This window comes from Panthera uncia, chromosome A2, assembly GCF_023721935.1.
Source record: "Panthera uncia isolate 11264 chromosome A2, Puncia_PCG_1.0, whole genome shotgun sequence".
In the NCBI taxonomy this organism is placed as follows: domain Eukaryota; kingdom Metazoa; phylum Chordata; class Mammalia; order Carnivora; family Felidae; genus Panthera; species Panthera uncia.
The window spans coordinates 129,836,704-129,855,149 of NC_064816.1; the positions used below are offsets into that span (position 1 = coordinate 129,836,704).

At 35.5% G+C, this 18,446-nt stretch overlaps 1 protein-coding gene across 1 annotated transcript in view; it reads left to right on the forward strand.

Annotated features, from left to right (window-relative positions):
• MET (MET proto-oncogene, receptor tyrosine kinase) overlaps window positions 1–18,446 on the forward strand; it is a 112,774-nt gene that overhangs the window by 72,117 nt on the left and 22,211 nt on the right. The window contains exons 7-14 of the mRNA XM_049642969.1: window positions 1,528–1,630; window positions 1,741–1,877; window positions 2,571–2,732; window positions 3,764–3,863; window positions 7,364–7,582; window positions 13,251–13,397; window positions 15,228–15,384; window positions 15,587–15,727. Coding sequence (XP_049498926.1) covers window positions 1,528–1,630; window positions 1,741–1,877; window positions 2,571–2,732; window positions 3,764–3,863; window positions 7,364–7,582; window positions 13,251–13,397; window positions 15,228–15,384; window positions 15,587–15,727 — 1,166 coding nt within the window. The remainder of the gene's footprint in view (window positions 1–1,527; window positions 1,631–1,740; window positions 1,878–2,570; window positions 2,733–3,763; window positions 3,864–7,363; window positions 7,583–13,250; window positions 13,398–15,227; window positions 15,385–15,586; window positions 15,728–18,446) is intronic.

Consider the following 18,446-nt stretch of genomic DNA (forward strand, 5'->3'; position numbering starts at 1 on the left):
GAAAGAACAGCACTGGCTAGGGTTGCTCCATCTTTAAAGTCTTCAAATATAGAGTCTCCAATGGCTTTTTCTATAAAAATCAGTAAACAGCTCAATATAGACCCTGTCTTCTAAATTCACTTTCTAAACCTCAGAAATGTAGTGAAGCAGCTCAGTCATATTTTTGAGAATTAATTTCTTTCTTTCTTTCTTTCTTTCTTTCTTTCTTTCTTTCTTTCTTTTTTTGATGCATTTAAATTTATCTTCAGTTGATATTTATTGGTACTGTAATGGAAAGGTATCTCATTTAGCCATTCCCAAATCCTAGGAGATAGCAATACTAGACCTATTTTACAAAGGTGGTACCTGAAGTTCAGAAAGGTGGAGTGTAGTTTAGCAGAGGCAATCCAGAGAATAAGAGCTTAATAGGCCTTCTAACTCAACTCTCCTGATCCAAAATACATGCTTCTTCTGCCATTTTCTACATGTACCTTCTATCAATTGTAAATCCCATAATGAACAGAGAATCCAGAAGTTTTTAGTTATCATTTAGTAATAACAATCAAACATTTCAAGTTTTATGGTTGAAACTATCCTATCAAGTAATTATTTTATACCTTGTAGAATTTCTTCCAGGGCACAGAGGTCTAAGTCTACTCATTTACTGAAACCAAAACGTCAAGTAATGTCATACTTGTTAATGGAAAAACAAATCCATTCTAGAAATCTTCCTTGTAAGTTCTTACTCCTTGCATTATATATTATAACCTGTAAAAGTGAAACATAATTCATTTTCTTCTTTGAATAGTTGTTTAACAAAAAAAATCATATTTATACTTTTTCAAGACTATAACATTATTAATTCAAAAAGAATTATATGGAGGGGCACCTAGGTGGCTCAGTCAGTTAAGCATCCAACTCTTGATTTTGGCTCAGGTCATGAGATCATGGTTTGTGAGATCACGCCAGCACAGAGACTGCTTGGGATTCTCTCTCTGCCTCTCCCCTGCTTGTGCACTCTTTCTCTCTCTCTCTCAAAATAAATAAATGTTTTATTTTATTTTATTTTTTTAATATTTAAAAAAATAATTCTATGGAAAGTCTGTCACATTTCATTATTTTTAAAATAATTTAAATACACACATGATACATGTAATTACAGAAATGTGCCTGTTGACATTCTTTAATGAAGAGATTTGGTTTATTTATTATTATCCCATTGTTTCATATGCTGTTGAAATATTTATCTTAAGAATACCAAACATTATGCCTACAATTTTAGAGGATTACACTTAGATTATTATGAATTTTTCAGTTGGTGAGGTCTGCACAGATGAGATTTAACTGTTGCTGTTTTGTCTGTGTGAAGTGTAATAGTACAGAACTAGAAATATACAATTTTTAGCCCTAATGCTTACCACAAAACTCTACTTGCTATTCAGAGTATCCAGCTCATCATAATTTAGAGCTAATGTTCCTTCATATAAAACAGCCAAACCAGAAAAAGCCTTTGGATTTGCAACATATTAAACTTTGGGTTTTTTTCAGGTTGAAATGCACAGTTGGTCCTGCAGTGAATGAGCATTTCAATATATCCATAATTATTTCAAATGGGCGAGGGACAGCACAATACAGTACATTTTCCTATGTGGTAAGTCTAAGCACTACAGTTCTCATGAACTAGGATATTTGGTACCAAATTTGTTTAGTTATAAAATCAACAAGTTACTTTGTTTTGTTTTGTTTTTATTTCCCATCCAGGATCCTGTAATAACAAGTATTTTTCCAAGTTATGGTCCTAAGACCGGTGGCACCTTGCTTACTTTAACTGGAAAGTACCTTAACAGTGGGAATTCTAGACACATTTCAATTGGTGGAAAAACGTGTACTTTAAAAAGGTGTTGTGAATTTACTTTTTGTTGTATCAGTTAAGTAGGATTAGTATCTGTACCTAACAAATCAAGAAGAGATTGTTTTGTTTTGGTTTTTTTTTGTGGAGGAAAATCAAGATGCATATTATTTACTCCCATACTGACAAAATTTCTTTTCCCATATCCATCTACCTTTTTGCTGACTTTTTTACCCTTCCATTATGTTTATTAATTCCACTTTTAAGTTTCATCTTCCCATCTACCTTCTCTACTGTTACATTACATCTTAGTATCCTAGCTATGCTGTGAGCTGTGAGATTCTGGTAATTGACAGTAAATTAAAATAAACATTTCCATCAATATTTACAATTAGATTAAATCACTTTGCGGAGGTGAGAAACATGGGGGAGATTGGGTTTAGAAAGAAGTTATGTTTCTGTTTCTTAGAGGTGAAAGAGCTCAGTTTAATCAAGTACCAAAAAGATACTTTAAAAATTGCTTAAAATCCCAAATGTTCTGAAGTCAAAGGTGGCTTGTCTATAACAAGGCTGAGTTTGGGATCCAGTCAAATGTAAATAGGCTGCATTAGAAAGAACTTTTTTCTAGACACATCTGGAAATTCTCATTTAGGAGCCATTGAGTGATATACTTTTGTGCATATAATTCTAAAATATGTATATTTAATAGCTAAGGTCAATTTTCTTAATTTTTTTTGTTCAGTGTGTCAGATAGTATTCTCGAATGTTATACCCCAGCTCAAACCATTCCAACTGAGTTTCCTATTAAATTGAAAATTGACTTAGCCAACCGAGAGATGAACAGTTTCAGTTACCAGGAAGACCCCATTGTCTATGCAATTCATCCAACCAAATCTTTTATTAGGTAAGTAAAAGCTTCTGATGGGTGTAAGAAAATAATGAACATACGGATGATTTGTCTGTCAAATAGCCAAGAGGAACTGCAGTTTTATCTCTGGCTTTGATGCGGTTGCATTTCTTTTAAAGGCTGCCTTTCCAATTCAGGAGTGAAAACTACATTCAGGTTCTGAGTACAATTTAATTTTATCATTGCTAGGTTCATGCCAAGAAACATTTTATCCTACTCTATTACGTTTTAAATGGATTTCAGTGAAATAGTTCAATGTGGCACCATAGTATTTATGCACTTATATACATGTCAATTCTGTACTAACTTTAGTGCCCAAAAGTGGAATTACCTTTTTTTCCTTCCATTCTTCAGTGTTTTTTTGCTCTGCCTACTTTAGATATAGCTTTTCCCTACACTAGATTACCTTTGAATTAGTATCTCATTGGATCCAGTTCAGTCTGCCTTGTTTCCATTAATTCTGCCAGTCTAACACAGTAAAGTTCGTTTTTCTTTGATTTATTTTTAAGAGAGAGAAAAAATATTTCTTTTGCATACTTTGTGGCTAAAAAGAAAAATGCATTTCTTCAACTGATGAAATAGGAATTTTTAAAAATATTTTCAAGTTAAGTAAGTTGTTTCCAAAGAAGAGTTACCATTGAACCTCTATTTGACTTTGGTTCTGACTATATCTTGCAATCACTACATGTGGTTTAATTTAACTTACTTCTTAAAATATTTGGTAGAGAAAGAACCTCTCCTTATTGCTGTGTTTATTTTATTTATTTATTTATTTATTTATTTATTTATTTATTTATTTATTTATTTTGAGAAAGAGTGTGAGTGCTTACATGTAAGCAGAGGAAGGGCAGAGAGAAAAAAAGAGAATCTTGAGAGGTTCCACACTCTCAAGTGTGGATCCCAACACGGGGCTTGATCTCACGAACCATGATATCACAACCTGAGCTGAAACCAAGAGTTGGAATGCTTAACTGACTGAGCTACCCAGGTACCCCTCAATATTGCTGTTTTTCTACTTTATTTTTCAGTGGTGGGAGCACCATAACAGCTGTTGGGAAAAACCTGAATTCAGTTAGTGTCCTAAGGATGGTAATAAGTGTACATGAAACAAGAAGGAACTTTACAGTGGTAAGTCCTTTGAGTGATGGTTATACTTAAAGCTGTGCATCTGTACCTTTACCACTGGTTTTCAGTGTGCAGAGGACATTTGGGTTTTGCTTCTGATTGCTAGTTCCCTTCCTTGCAGCACAGGTCAAATAGTATATTTTATTCAACAACTAAAATTATCTTGTCTCAGCCTAACATTGTAAAATGCACATATACACACAAAATGCTTAGACACAAATGATGAGTACCAACTTGAGGCAGTGTTTTTAAAGATAGTACAGATGGAAACTACGTCATTCCCTGTCTTAGTTCAGGCTGCTATAATAAAAACCCCATAGACTGGGTGGCTTAAACAACAAACACTTATTTCTCGCAGTTCCAAAGGCTGGAAAACCCAAGATCAAGGTGTCTGGTAAGGGCACTGTTTCTGATTTGCAGAAGACCATCTTCTCATTGTATCCTCACATGGCAGAGAGTGAGAGAGGAAGCAAGCTCTCTGTGTCTTTTCTTATAAGGGCGCTAACTCCTTCATAAGAACTCCACTAATTACCTTCCCAAGGCCCCATCTCCAACTACAATCATGCTGAGGATTAGGATTACAACATGTGAATTTGGGAGGGGCATAAACAGTCCATAGAATTCCTCTATCTCCCCCTTTTTTTAATGCAGCAGAGGACATTACCCCTATTATCCCTTTTGTTGTAATCTTGCAGCAGCATCCTTGTCTAAGTGGCAGGCACACTATGTATGTTCTTACATCCCAGTGTAAGAACGGTGTTCTTACTGTTCTTCTTGTCCCTTTGTTAGCATGTTATCAAGTAATGAGAAGGACCATTAGACTGATGTCCTAGACTGTTTGTTGCTTGGTATTTCTCCACCTTCCCTCCTTTTATTTGCAAGGTCAGTCAAAATTTAACTGAATGCCTCCTTCAAAGTGACCTGTTTTGTGGTCTAACAATTTATATAGATCATATTAAAGTGGCAGTTTTCATTTAGACTTTAGGAAGGTTGAAGTTATTTACAAAGATTTCATATTTTTGTTGACATTTTTCTCTAATGTCAAATACCATAATCTAGTTGGACTTGTGCACTCAACTAAAAATGAAAGTTCTAAGTGCCCTCTCTCAAGCAGGGTCTTGATTGGGCAGGTGATAGATTGAATTATAGCACTTTCTTTTCTATTCACCATCCAATATTTCTTGAAGACTAAGGCCACAGTGTTCTTTAATTACAAAAACCAATTTGGGGCTAAAAATGTCAAGCCAAATCACCAAACAATAGGGTCACCTCCAATGAGATTTTTCTTGACCTTCTCAATCAGCCACATTGCATCACCTCTAAAGAGTATTATTAGATTTTTATCATATTCCTGAGAGATTGTACTCCAGGGAGTCACCGTATGAAGTAGAGAGCTTTAAAACCAATCCCCACACATGGCCACAAACAAAGTTAGAATACCACTGCTATTAATTTAAGGAACATCACTTCTTCACAGCCAAACAGAACAATTTTTCATTAACCAAGTAAGAATACCCTTTTTTGGTGTTGGCATGGGACTCTTTAGAAATCTGAGAAATGATTAGCAATATCTAATTTATGGTGAGCCTAGGCTATTAAAATAATGGCTAAATTTCCTCCTCCCTCACCAGCATTATGATGACATGTAGAACACCTTTTGGCTTGTTCCATAACCCAAGGAAGATTCAAATAATGGTAGGAGATAAAAATCTTATCTCTACATATCTGAAAATATAAACTTCTATTGTTTTAGCCACAAACATATTAGCACAATAGAACTCTGCATTAGAATTGGACAAGAGTGAAGAATTCTACTTGACTGTTGTTTATTGAGAACTACTTCATAAAGAAATGTGTGTTCTTCTGTGTTCCTTGGTGCTTATAGAATTTGAAGCTGAGCATGATGAATTGAACCCATTTATTATTTAACAAATAAAAACTCTTGGCCAGGTCTGATTTCAGTATACTGATCTAGCCATGATAATTTTTAAGTTCAACACACTCTAATCTTTTAAAATAAAAATACTAACCACCTCCTTAACAAAATTAATATTAATACACATTATATCCCAGAAGCCAGCAGTTTATTATACAGTTTTCAAATTTCTTGTTGTTAATAGAGAATTATTGTACTGGCAGTAACACTGTTCATTTCCACTTTTCAAGATGATAGGAATAAATAACTTTTGGCATTATAATATGAATTTGATATAAAACTAACATTTTATTTCTATATCTATGTATCTGTTTTCTTTATCTGCTTACAGCATACATTTTAAAATGTAGGATAATTTTTTTTCATTATTTTTAAAAGAAAATATCAAATACTAAATTTTGCTTGTGCTTTTTATGTATATCCTGAGTCCTTTTTCTATTGTGGGCATAAGTAATTGTTTTATCTCCAACTCTACTTGTCAAAGAAAAGGAAATCTAAGGATGTTGTTGCTTGTTTGTCTTTTCCTTGGGGAAAAAATACAATCATTTAACCTCAAATGTGCCACTTTGTGTTGCTGGTTTAGTCTAAGCACAATCAAGAGGAAACCACATTTTCCAAACTTCCATAAATCAGAATTCCAAAGGGGAAGATTTGAAATGAGAGATGAAAGCACATGAAATAATAATAGCAGAGACTTTGTAAAATAGTGTAGGAAAAAATCTACCAGTATAGAATACATATAGAGAGAGAGCAAGAAGCCATATCGCATGGGAATTAAGTCAGTGAAGTTGAGCCAGTGACCTAGGACTTATGTTCCCACTTTGCCACTCAGAGTTGTGTGACCTCGTCTAATGACACTAGCTCAAAAGCTTAGTTTCTTCATCTTGTAAAATGTGGGTAATCATAGCACCTCTCATAGAACCGTGAAAATTAAATGAGACCTGCCTGTAAAGTATTTTGCATAGAACCTGACACTCAGAAATTGAGGCTTAAAACACATCAAACAGATGACCCGACTACATAGCTAATTATAATGTCAGCAGTATGGTGCTTGGTAGTTGACGACAACATACTTTATACCATGTAGTATCACACACTTTTAATTTCAATTCTTACTTCAGAAAACTGAGTCTCCTAGCAAGGGCTTTGCCCTGATTGTCATGGCTTATTTTAAAGGTCTGATGTGAATCAAGGACTTCTCACCACACAAAGTCCAGCTCTCACTGTCCCATAGCTGTTTCATAAATGAAGGGGCAGTCCCTTCAGGTGACTGTCTTGTCATCTTAAGGAAAATAAAAGTGACAGAGGGAGAGCCAGCTTCAGATCCATATAGCTTATTCAAGGCAAATGAAGTTCTGCATTCCTTTAAAGATGGTGTTATTTGGATAATATTGCATCTATCATACTTTCCGAAATGTGTTCTTTAACATTAGGAAGTTAAATGCAGATTTTTTTTTCAAAAATTACATATTTTCAATTGATTGTCTAAAACAATGAAATGTGGAAGTTGTTATTGATGTTGTTTGGCTGTATTCTGTCTACAGTGGATAATTGTGTCTTACTATAGGCATGTCACCATCGCTCTAATTCAGAGATAATCTGCTGTACAACTCCTTCACTGCAACAGCTGAATCTGCAACTCCCTCTGAAAACCAAAGCCTTTTTCATGTTAGATGGGATCCATTCCAAATACTTTGATCTCATTTATGTACATAATCCTGTGTTTAAGCCTTTTGAAAAGCCAGTGATGATCTCAATAGGCAATGAAAATGTACTGGAAATTAAGGTAAGAAACGCTTAAAGATATTCTCTTAAATCATCAACTTGAACTTAATTGACTTCATAGCTATATGAATAGAATTTTTGTACTAGGTCATTATCTTATACTACATCAGCAAATATCTAAACTCTGAAAAACAAATCTTTTTGGCATTAAGACTAAAAGGTAAGTGTAATCGTGGACTGCTTTTTAATGAAGCATTTAAAAATTGTTTCTTGTGTGTGTATTAAAAAGTAGCAAATGTGGGACACGATCTGTTAAATAGGCTGCCTGTAATGCATTATCTTGCTGATGTTATACATTTCCCTGGACACCTAAATGTGCTCATTATAATATAAAAGGTAAGAGCTATGAAAGTAAATGCATCAATTGTAGTTCTGTACTTCCTTAGAATACTGGGAATTTTGTATCTGGGTATGGTCCTCTCTAAACTGATTTCTAAATGAGCTGGATTTCCTCTACCTTAGGAATATATTAGCCTCCAAATGTAATTTAATTGGAGAATAACAGATCGTTTTTTCTAACCCAGCCTGTTGCAACAAAGAACACTAAAGCCCAGGGAGCTTAAGTGGTTTGACAGGTGATGGAACAGTAGCAAAACAAAGACTAGAGTACAGCCCTCTTACATCACTTCAATCATTTTTACTTCAAGTAGTAAGTAATAAAATGGGCAAAATGATCAAGACTATATCAATAGCCCCAGTCACATTTATCCTTCAACATATTGTTTTAGACATTCAGACTTTTTTTCCCTGAAAGATAGCCTGAATGCAAATATGAACAAACACAAAGTAATAGGATAGTTCTTGTTTACATGTAATGTAAGTTACTATAGATCATCTCACCCAAGTAATAATGTATTTCTACCAAAATTTTTCTGCTTTTTCAAAAAGATTTTATCCACAGCCAAATTCATGCACACGTTCATAGTCATGTAAGTTTACTAACCTTGAATTGTGTTTTATACAATAATTAAGCAAGCCCAGCATGAAATTAAATGGAAGCCTGCTTCAGTGAACAGTATGTTTACCACAGCAAAGTTCTTTCATCTGCTTCTTTAATTAGTTTTAGAGAAGGAGAAAGAGCTTTTATCACTTCTTTTTTTTTTTCAATAAAACTAATCTAGTGTGACCTTTTGCTTTCAACAATTACTGTGTTTGCCATTTGAAAGATTCCATTTGGTTTTTCTTGATGAAAACAAAGGTTTATTTGCAAATGTTTTTACACCCAGATAAAGACTATTTTTCTGTTCCTGTATCTCTGATGGAAGGATTAGAGATAAATGGTTCTTTATCTGCCCTTCCAAGCATGGTCCTATATGGAAGAGAAAACTTATTTTTCTGTAAATTAAATACCCATTATTCAATGTCCTACAAAATTGTTGGACCTAGAAAAACATGATTTGACATCATCCTCAGCCTTTCAGTGCTATTCCCAACATGGCCCAAGGGATCTCCGCAAATAGACGCAAAACACTTTCTTTTTTTGCTTACTTACAGAATGATTCTTTTCTCTAACAAGTGTATAACATCTGTCATGTCACAGAGTGGTAGTCTGGGGAGAGAAGGGGTGGTTAGAAGGGATTATTTAGGTATCATCATTCAGTCTTCTTCCATACTCCATTTTCCTTATATATAAGAGGAAATCTAAGATGGAAGATTTGTGTGACAGCTGTTTAATTAACCCTTTATCAGTTTCTCAAGTTAATCACATTATACCTCTGTCTCTCTTGGGACAGAAACAAAGGAAAGGAAAGCATGAGAAAAGAAAGAAAAGGCCCTTCTGGACATGCAGTAGACTGTTTTTATCAAAAGAAAGGATGGCATTTTATTTCATGTTGTGTTTGTCCAATTACCATTCAAAACATAAGTGTAAAGTAGATTCATATTCCATCAGTGAAAGCTGTGGAGAGAATTATGTGTTTAGAGATTTGCTCCTTATTGCCAGGGAGAGTTCATGCTCCTCAAGCAGCCATACATACAAGAATTCCTTGCTAAAAAGAGATTGTGATAGTCTCCAGCCCTACTTGTGGGAACTGCCTCAGTCAGCAGCTGGCCAAATGAGTACACCATGACCAAGAGGGTCAGCCAAGTGTGGATCAATAGAATGTAAGAGAGACCAAGGATCAATCACTCCTAAGAATGAACCAGAAATCCCATCGATGTGGGAAGTAGTTTAGGGCCAAGGTTTCAAGTTAGCCAGGACCAGTTGTGGACAGTGGTCATCAAAAGTAGACCTGTCTCCTTTGGAATACATACCAGGGCACAACATTTATGTCAACAGTAACTCACAAATTTAGTGAAAGATTAGTTAATACATTACTTTGACATATATTATTTCATTTCAGAGTCACATAGACCTGTGAGGTTTAGAGGTCCAGTGACGATTATCCCCATTTATAGATAAGTAAACATAGGTTTAGAAGATTAGGTGATTTGTTGTGGGCCACCTAAGGAGCAAATAGCAGAACTAGGATTCACACTCAAGTCTCTTGATTTCAAATTTCGTCTTTCCACTAGATTACAATGCTTTTCACATCAACTTTCATTTAATGTATACCAACATACCTTTCATAATAGAGAAACTTTTCTATTATATGATTTGTAGATATCTATACAGTTCCTAAGATGAAATAACCCTAGACTCTTCAAACAGAATTGATTTTTTACATATTTGTGAATAAATTCTATATTTTCCCTAATTATCTTATTATATGACTTTTTGTGCAAAAGTATATTTTCTGGAAAGTCGAGAAGCCTAGTATGTAATGCTGGAACAAAGTTTGTCTGACACTGACCTGAGGATTTATGTTATTTTGGAGCATATTGATATATATGGCCATAGGGATGCCTCAGAAGTCCAGTCTGGAGAAGCCAGCTAAAACAGGAAAAGGAGGACGGGAAGATTAGAGGTTTTACAGTGCCCCAACTAGCTAATGAAGAAACCATTTTAATTTTGGTTTGTGCAGCTTTCCCCAAATGACCAGGAACCTTCTTCTGCAAATGTCTGTTAACACCCTCTGGAACTCAGTTTTTAAGCCTCTATCAAGGTTCTTTGGCCTTGTCCCTAAGCTGAGGGACTCCTATCCTCTGGATGAAGGAGGGATGAAATCTCCCCCTTCCTACCCCTATCTCCCCCAGTTCACTGATTTTCTCTTGCCAAGCTTCCTGGACCATTGCCTCTCGGGGCCCAGCCTGCACCTCACTGCTTTAGCTGTCTTTCCCAGACTCAATCTTGTGGCCACCTGGATGTGTGAAATCTTGTAAGATCCCTCCTGCTACAATGCTATTTTTCAAATTTTACATACTGCTGCTCCCATCTGTTGTGTTCTGTAACCAGCTCAGACATGGATCCCGAGGCCTGAATCCTAGATGGAAACGCTGTGTCACACCTGGCCAGAGTTGAAGAGGAAAGGAATAAGGAACATCCTAATATAACACATTAGCAGTAATTACTTTTCACTTTAGAAATGTATTTATTTTAACATTACAGTGAAAAGAAAAACTTCTTGTTCATCTTTATATTCTCAGTAACTGGACATGTGTCTAACACACAGCAGATGATAGGTAGAATTTGTATCAAATGGAATTGATTTGCTTCATAACCTAGTCCCTTCTTGAACCTTAGTTCTCAATATGTAAAGCTAGAATGACAATAACACCTACCTCAGTGGGGCTGTCTTTACAAGATAAAATGAGATAATTATAATTCTAAATTGTTCTATGTGTATAGGGAATTAAAAACCAGAAAGTTTTTTCCTGTGCTGCTTTATTTAAAAGAATATATTACCATTTTAATGACTGAAGACCTGGGCCAAATTTATAAATATGTTCTTTTATTTCATAATAGTTAATATTAAATAATAAAAAGCAAATAATAAAAGTTCTAAACATATGCATTTTTCCCATAACTCCATAAAGCTGTGTTTATTTTAAATGACAAAAAGTACCCTATACCTTTTTTTTTTCTGACTTGGGCCCATCTGCATATAGTAGTGGGCTGCCAGTATCACTTTTCTTGGATTATAGACTTTTAAAACAATTATACATACAAAGCTGATAATAATTACTTGTATGTCACTATTTATTGTATGTTCCTTACTAGGCACAAATGAAAAGGGGTTCAGTGTTTAGCTGAATGGTCTGTTTTTGTTTTAGAGAAACCTTTATGCAACATCCAAGGAGAGCCTGTGCCTAAAAGGAGCATTTGGAGTTCAAATGTAGTGTGTTCATCCCTTCCCCCAGCCTTCATTATTATCTAAGCAAGCAAGACACATTTTAGTCATTCCCTCATAAATCAAGCCCTTCAGCTCTTTAATCTCTTTTCTTTGTCATTCCCTGAATTCCCTCCAATATGTGAGTGAGTGCCTTACCCCTCCTCAGACCTAACCAACAAGTTGTCATTTGAAGCCCCAAAGTGACCTGTTAGATTTATGTGCTTTTATGTTGAATTGCCCTGTGTGGCTGACCTGGTTCAATGGCATACACACACTGCCTCTAGAAATATCTAGAAAATAGAAGCATACAGTTTGTCTCTATCCCATTTTATCTTAGAATCCAGATTTATGTTAGAAAAAAGTATTTCCTTCCATCTTCTTTTCCCAGAATGATTTCTGACCTACCAATCTATTGAGATCCATGTAAGACAGTGTACATAAAAGCAGTTTGCCAAGTATTAAAGATCACATAAAACAAAGTAGCAGCACTGTAGTTATTACTGGCTGCTGTTTGTCCATGTTTTGATATATCTCCTTTTTCACTTTTTAATAAATAACTGCACTTATTAAGTCTTGATATGAGAAGTTGTACCTATGTTTTCACTTCTTTTCCAAGGCTAACAATTGGTTTCTTCAACAAAATGTTGGTATTTTTTAAATGCTTTCAGTCAACTAAATATGTCAAGTTTCATATTTTTTTTAAATCCCCATGTAACTATAATTGGTCAGAATAATGTAATCATGCTCTCAAATCATAATGAGGGTCATACGGCATCTCATGGGACATTCTGTAAAAACGAATTTATTTATGTATAAGATTCAGCTGTGAAGAAAGGATGAAAAGGATGAAAACTCAAACACAAAAGGAATATATTAACATAGATCAATTAAATCAGAATCTCTGGAGATGGGACCCAGGCATCAGTTATTTTGTAAAGCTCTCAATGTGATTCTAAAAGTGAAGCCAAGGTTCAGTGTCACTCCATGAGGCAGTGTTAGCACAACTGAATCTCTAAATTACCTCCTTTATGCCAACCATTGATACCCACTATACTTTAATAAGGTAAATTTGGTTGGAAAGGTGTGAAATAAGAATCTCTCCTTTGCTCTAAAATCCAATTTGATGGGAAAGCTGTAGGGGCTCAGTTCCTAGGGCATGTGACTCTTGATCTCGGGGTTGTAAGTTTGAGGCCCACATTGGGTGTAGAGATTACTTAAAAATAAAGTCTTAAAAAACAAAACAAAACAAAAAGACTATAATGCTTTGAATCCTAATTAGTGCCCCAAAATGGTCATGCTTTCTTGCAACTATCCAATTCCCATGGAAAGGAATATCATAAAATTATGTGCCTTGGCAAACAACATGGCCTGTGTTTGCAGTATATTTATGTTCTTGCACAATTGTTAGCATTCCTACCAAACTGTGAAGTGTTAACCACCTCCTTTTTTCTCTTTCAGGGAAATGATATTGACCCTGAAGCAGTTAAAGGTGAAGTGTTAAAAGTTGGAAATAAGAGCTGTGAGACTATATACTCAGATTCTGAAGCTGTTTTATGCAAGGTCCCCAATGACCTGCTGAAATTGAACAACGAGCTAAATATAGAGGTGGGATTCCTGCATTCCTCTCATGATGTAAATAAAAATGCCAGTATAATTATGTCACTTGCATGCTTAAAAGAAATCATTAAAGCTCATTTGTGTGTTGGCTTTAGCTCATCAGCTCAGCCTTGATTCTTAGTTGTTATTTTAGAATTAGTGAGTTTTTGTTGCACTGTTTCCTTCCAAGCCTTCAGTGGGTTTCCCTCCAAGCCTTCATCTCAAAAGTCCTGTCTAGGGGCGCCTGGGTGGCCCAGTCAGTTAAGCATCTAACTTCGGCTCAGATCATGATCTCACGATCTGTGAGTTCGAGCCCCACATCGGGCTCTGTGCTGACAGCTCAGAGCCTGGAGCCTACTTCAGATTCTGTGTCTCCCTCTCTCTGACCCTCCCCCGTTCATGTTCTGTCTCTGTCTCAAAAATAAATAAACTTCATTTAAAAAAAAAAAAAGTCCTGCCTAGCCATAGTCCCTCTCCATCATGCCCCACTTTTGCCAAAATTTATTGTAACTCTCAGGAAGAATAAGAGCACATCCAAGAGTGCCCTACCCCCACTTCTTAGCACCAGGAAGCAAAAGCCAACATCTGTCTGTTCTCCACAGTGATCTCAAATGCATGGACAAAGTAAAATAGGAAATAAACTAACTTCTTTCATGTTGCACCATGCAACTCACACATTTAAAGTGTACAGTTCAGTGGTTTGGGTGTATTACATTAATTTTTAAAATTGTGGCCACATGCATGTATCATTTTAACTATTGTTTAGTGTGCAACTCAGTGGCATTAATTACATTCACAACATTGTGCAACCATCACCACTGTCTAATTCCAAAACTTTTCCGTCACCCCAAACAGAAACCCTAGAACCATTAAACGGTACCATCACACTCCCTCCTCTTCCCCAGCCCTGGTAACCTCTAATCTATTTTCTGTCTTTATGAATTTGTCTATTCTAGATATTTCATTTATAAGTGGAATCATACAGTATTTGGTCTTTTGTGGCTGGTTTATTTTATTTAGCATGTTTTCACAATTCATCCATGTTGTAGTATGTGTCAGAACGTCATTACTCTTTAAGGCTGAATATTCCATTGTATAAATATATCACATTTTGTTTATCCAAGAATCAATGATTTTTAAAGCGTTCCTGAAGTCTTCTAAAAAGTTATGAAATGGTCAGAGATAAAGTTATAAAATGGGAAAGTACAAAAAAAATTAGAAAATTTAAAGCTGAATCATGATATCAGAGTTTGAAATTAAAAAGGACCATAAATCCTAAAAATCATACCATGTTAGAGCCAGAAGGATCCTCAAAGGTTTCTTCAGGGTATCAAAACTGAAATAAAAATTTATACAACTTTATTATTCCATATGATTATTTATGTCTTAAGAAGAGTCTTCTCTGCCCTCTACCCAACCCATCAGGACAGAATCAGTGTCCTGTTGTCTCTGTTTCTTACTGTTTATTCATATTTCCAGGGTATATTTCACATTATATTATCACTTACCTATGTATTTGTTTCCCTTTCTGGAATTCAGTTCCTCAAGATCAAACTCTTTCTTTATTTATTTTTTTATCCTTAATATCTAGTTATAAGTGTAAACAGCTAAGCATCATATAAGTACTTTAGGAATCAGTAGCCCCTAATTATTTGAACAGAATTATTATCTAAAACAGAATTGAGGAATATCTTATTGCTCTGAAGGTAATTATGCCACTAGTAGAACACTAATAACCAGGTGGTGCTTTGGGTCCAAGGAGACTGTGAGTCAACCTGTGTAGTATATTTTGTATTTATCATTACTAAATTCTGACTTTTCTGTATTTGTCATTTTTAGTGGAAGCAAGCAGTTTCTTCAACCATCCTTGGAAAAGTAATAGTTCAACCAGATCAGAATTTCACAGGATTGATTGTTGGTGTTATCTCAATATCAATAATACTCTTACTATTACTTGGGGTTTTCCTGTGGCTGAAAAAGAGAAAGCAAATTAAAGGTGCATTTTTGTTGTTATTACTATTTTCTTTAAGAGGTTACCTGAAGTATACAGTCATTACAGTTTAAAATTGCCGTAGATTCATGTGTGTTGTCTTATGTGCAATCCACAAAACCCATGAGTTCTGGTCACTGGGTCAAGGTCTACTGGGACCCATGATAGCCAAATCTTTAACAAGCTCTTTCTCTCTCTCTGTTTTAAGATCTGGGCAGTGAATTAGTTCGCTATGATGCAAGAGTACACACTCCTCATTTGGATAGGCTTGTAAGTGCCCGAAGTGTAAGCCCAACTACAGAAATGGTTTCAAATGAATCTGTAGACTACCGAGCTACTTTTCCAGAAGGTATATTTCAGTTTATCATTCTAAGAAATACCTATACGTATACCTCAGTGGGTTGTGGCATTGTTGTTTATTTTTGCTTTTCCCTTTATATTTTTATTAAAAAAAAAAAGAAGCATTTACATCTTCTTTGGCCAGAGAATTAAGTTTAATTTGACATAGAATTATATGACTCTTATTTTTAAATGGACTCACTTATATATTACATTAGAGTTTGAGTCTTTAAACTTTCTTCTCACAAAAAGGTTAATTTTAAAATCATTTGAGCAAAGGTAAGTTCTTTATCAGAGTTCAATGAGAAGAAATTGTGAAGCTTTCTTTAACAACCCAGGAAGAGTTAAGATACAAACTTTTGTTTATGTAAGTGGGCACCGATGCATTTTTTTACCTCTTAATCCTCAAACATTTAAATTATACCTCTCATATTCCTTTAAAGATTCCTTTAAAGGATTCTCAGTGAGCTATTAGTACACAGCCTTTTACCCACCAGCATTCCAGGACTTGGATATATTCTGAGTCTTATCCAATAAAAACCTGCAATTATGCTATTTAAAAAGGAGTGGTTAACACCATCTGCTTTGCAAAACACTAGACCTAATAATGGTAAGGTTAACTGGAGAATTTCACATTGTCTTATTTAAAATCTCCTGGTAAAAGCAAAATGTCTGTATTGTATCTGCCTCATTATCTTTAGAAGTTACAGGACGTGAGTCAAGTACAGCACTTCCCTGGTTGAATATTTACCATTGGACAAATAAAATGAGTCACAGATGATTGAGGATACTGGAAAACTAGAAATTGCTCATCAAAACAAGTACAAGAGCACTGAGACACTTAACATTTTAACTTTTTTAACACTCATTGCCTCTTATTTTTTGAAGCTTATATTAATTCTGTAGAGATACATACAAATATTCTTTGCCTACATGACTCCATTTGCCTTTGAAAATCCATGCCCTTAACAACATGAACAAATAAAACCCAGTTTATATCTTTGAAATGTATATCTATTAGTATTTTATATTCATACTTAATAGCTCTAATCTGAGATCATTAAAATTCACAAGTAATTTAAAAAAAACGTATTTAATCTTCCTTCAGCCTCTTTCATCATTACCAAAAGGCTTGTCTTTCATCCTCTTTCTAAAATTGAACCTGAACCTTCAAGATGTGAAAAAGTAAAATAGACAAAAGAAGTTCATCCAGAGGGAAGAATGAGGAAATGCACAGCCAGCACCTAATGAATAGGCAGCTACACAGCTTTTCTATATATATCTAGTGGAGACAGCCTCCTCATCAGTCTTTTCATGCAGACCTAGAATTCTCGGTGGCATTACAGCAGAATCACACATTGATGGTTTAAATTGGTTTTCGAACAATTGCTATTGCTCAAAAACCAGAGGTTTTCTATACCAGAGGACTTTTTTCCTGTATCTTACCAAGGATTTCCCTCAGTCTCTGCACCCTTGAGAATTTAGAACTCTGATCTCCAGATGCAAAGGTTTGAGAAGTGAAGGTGAAGGAACTGAGCTCAGAGAGGCTTGTTTGCATTACCCCTTGGGGAAGTTTTGGAGAAGCCGACTCTAGGATTAAAGAAACCAGGCACCCAAGTAGGCTCCCTTCTTCCCTCACCCATCCAACATTCCAGGTACTCACCTGATGTTCTGCATCCTTTCTTTAAGGCTGCATCTGTCTTATTTCCAGCCAGTCACTATAGCTATAGGTGGCCCCCAAAGCTTTTGTAGAACCACTATGGAGATTTACTGTTTTAGCCAAATTGATAACCTAACTGCATTATGGAAAATACTACAAATGCTTAAACAGGGTTAGGAATAGAGTACCACCAACTTTCTTTTTATGCCCCTCTCTCAAGTTCTAATTTTCCTGGTCATTTGCAAACAAGCTATATTATATTTTAGTGCCAACAGGGACCCTCCCAAGCCCTCTCCCATCTCCCCATGTTATATGCTAATATATTTCAGTGCCCTGCCTAGTTTATCTTCACATCAGTTGTAGATATGATGCCCTCTCCTTGACAGGTTTGAATTCCCAGTGGAAAGGGCAAAGTAACTAACTGGTGGCTTCTCTGCCCTGTTTCTCATTAAGAAATTATATTCTCAGCCCTACAAGATTCTCAGTGAGCTGTTAATACACAGCTCTTATTTAAAAAAAGCTTCACCTTACAGTGGGGGACCTTGTCTGAGACTCTTACAGAGCTTTGGTTGTAAAGATCAACAAAGAAGGAATGCTGATTCCTTTCCAAGTGCCCTCAACTAAGCAGTGGGGATGGCATACTAACCCGTTTCTAGCCTTCTGTGAACAGCAGTCACATTAAATCTGCTGCCATCACCACATAGGAGAGAATTTGCCACTAATGTGAAAAGACTTCAATTCCAAAAATTTGAGTATTATATATTTCTAATCATACGTATACGTATATATAAAATGTCACCATACTATATTTTCCCTTGGCCAGGAATCCATATAGGTTTAGCAATACTAATTAATCCCATTAATAAACACTAGTCTGTCAAAGGCAAACTACTTTTGCTGCTTCCCAATCTTAAGAATATACCATATTATGGGGCACCTGGATGGTTGTGTTGGTTAAGTGTCCAACTCCGGTTCAGGTCATGATCTCGCGGTTCTTGAGTTCGAGCCCCGCTTCAGGCTCTGTGCTGACAACTCAGAGCCTGGAGCCTGCTTCAGATTCTGTGTCTCC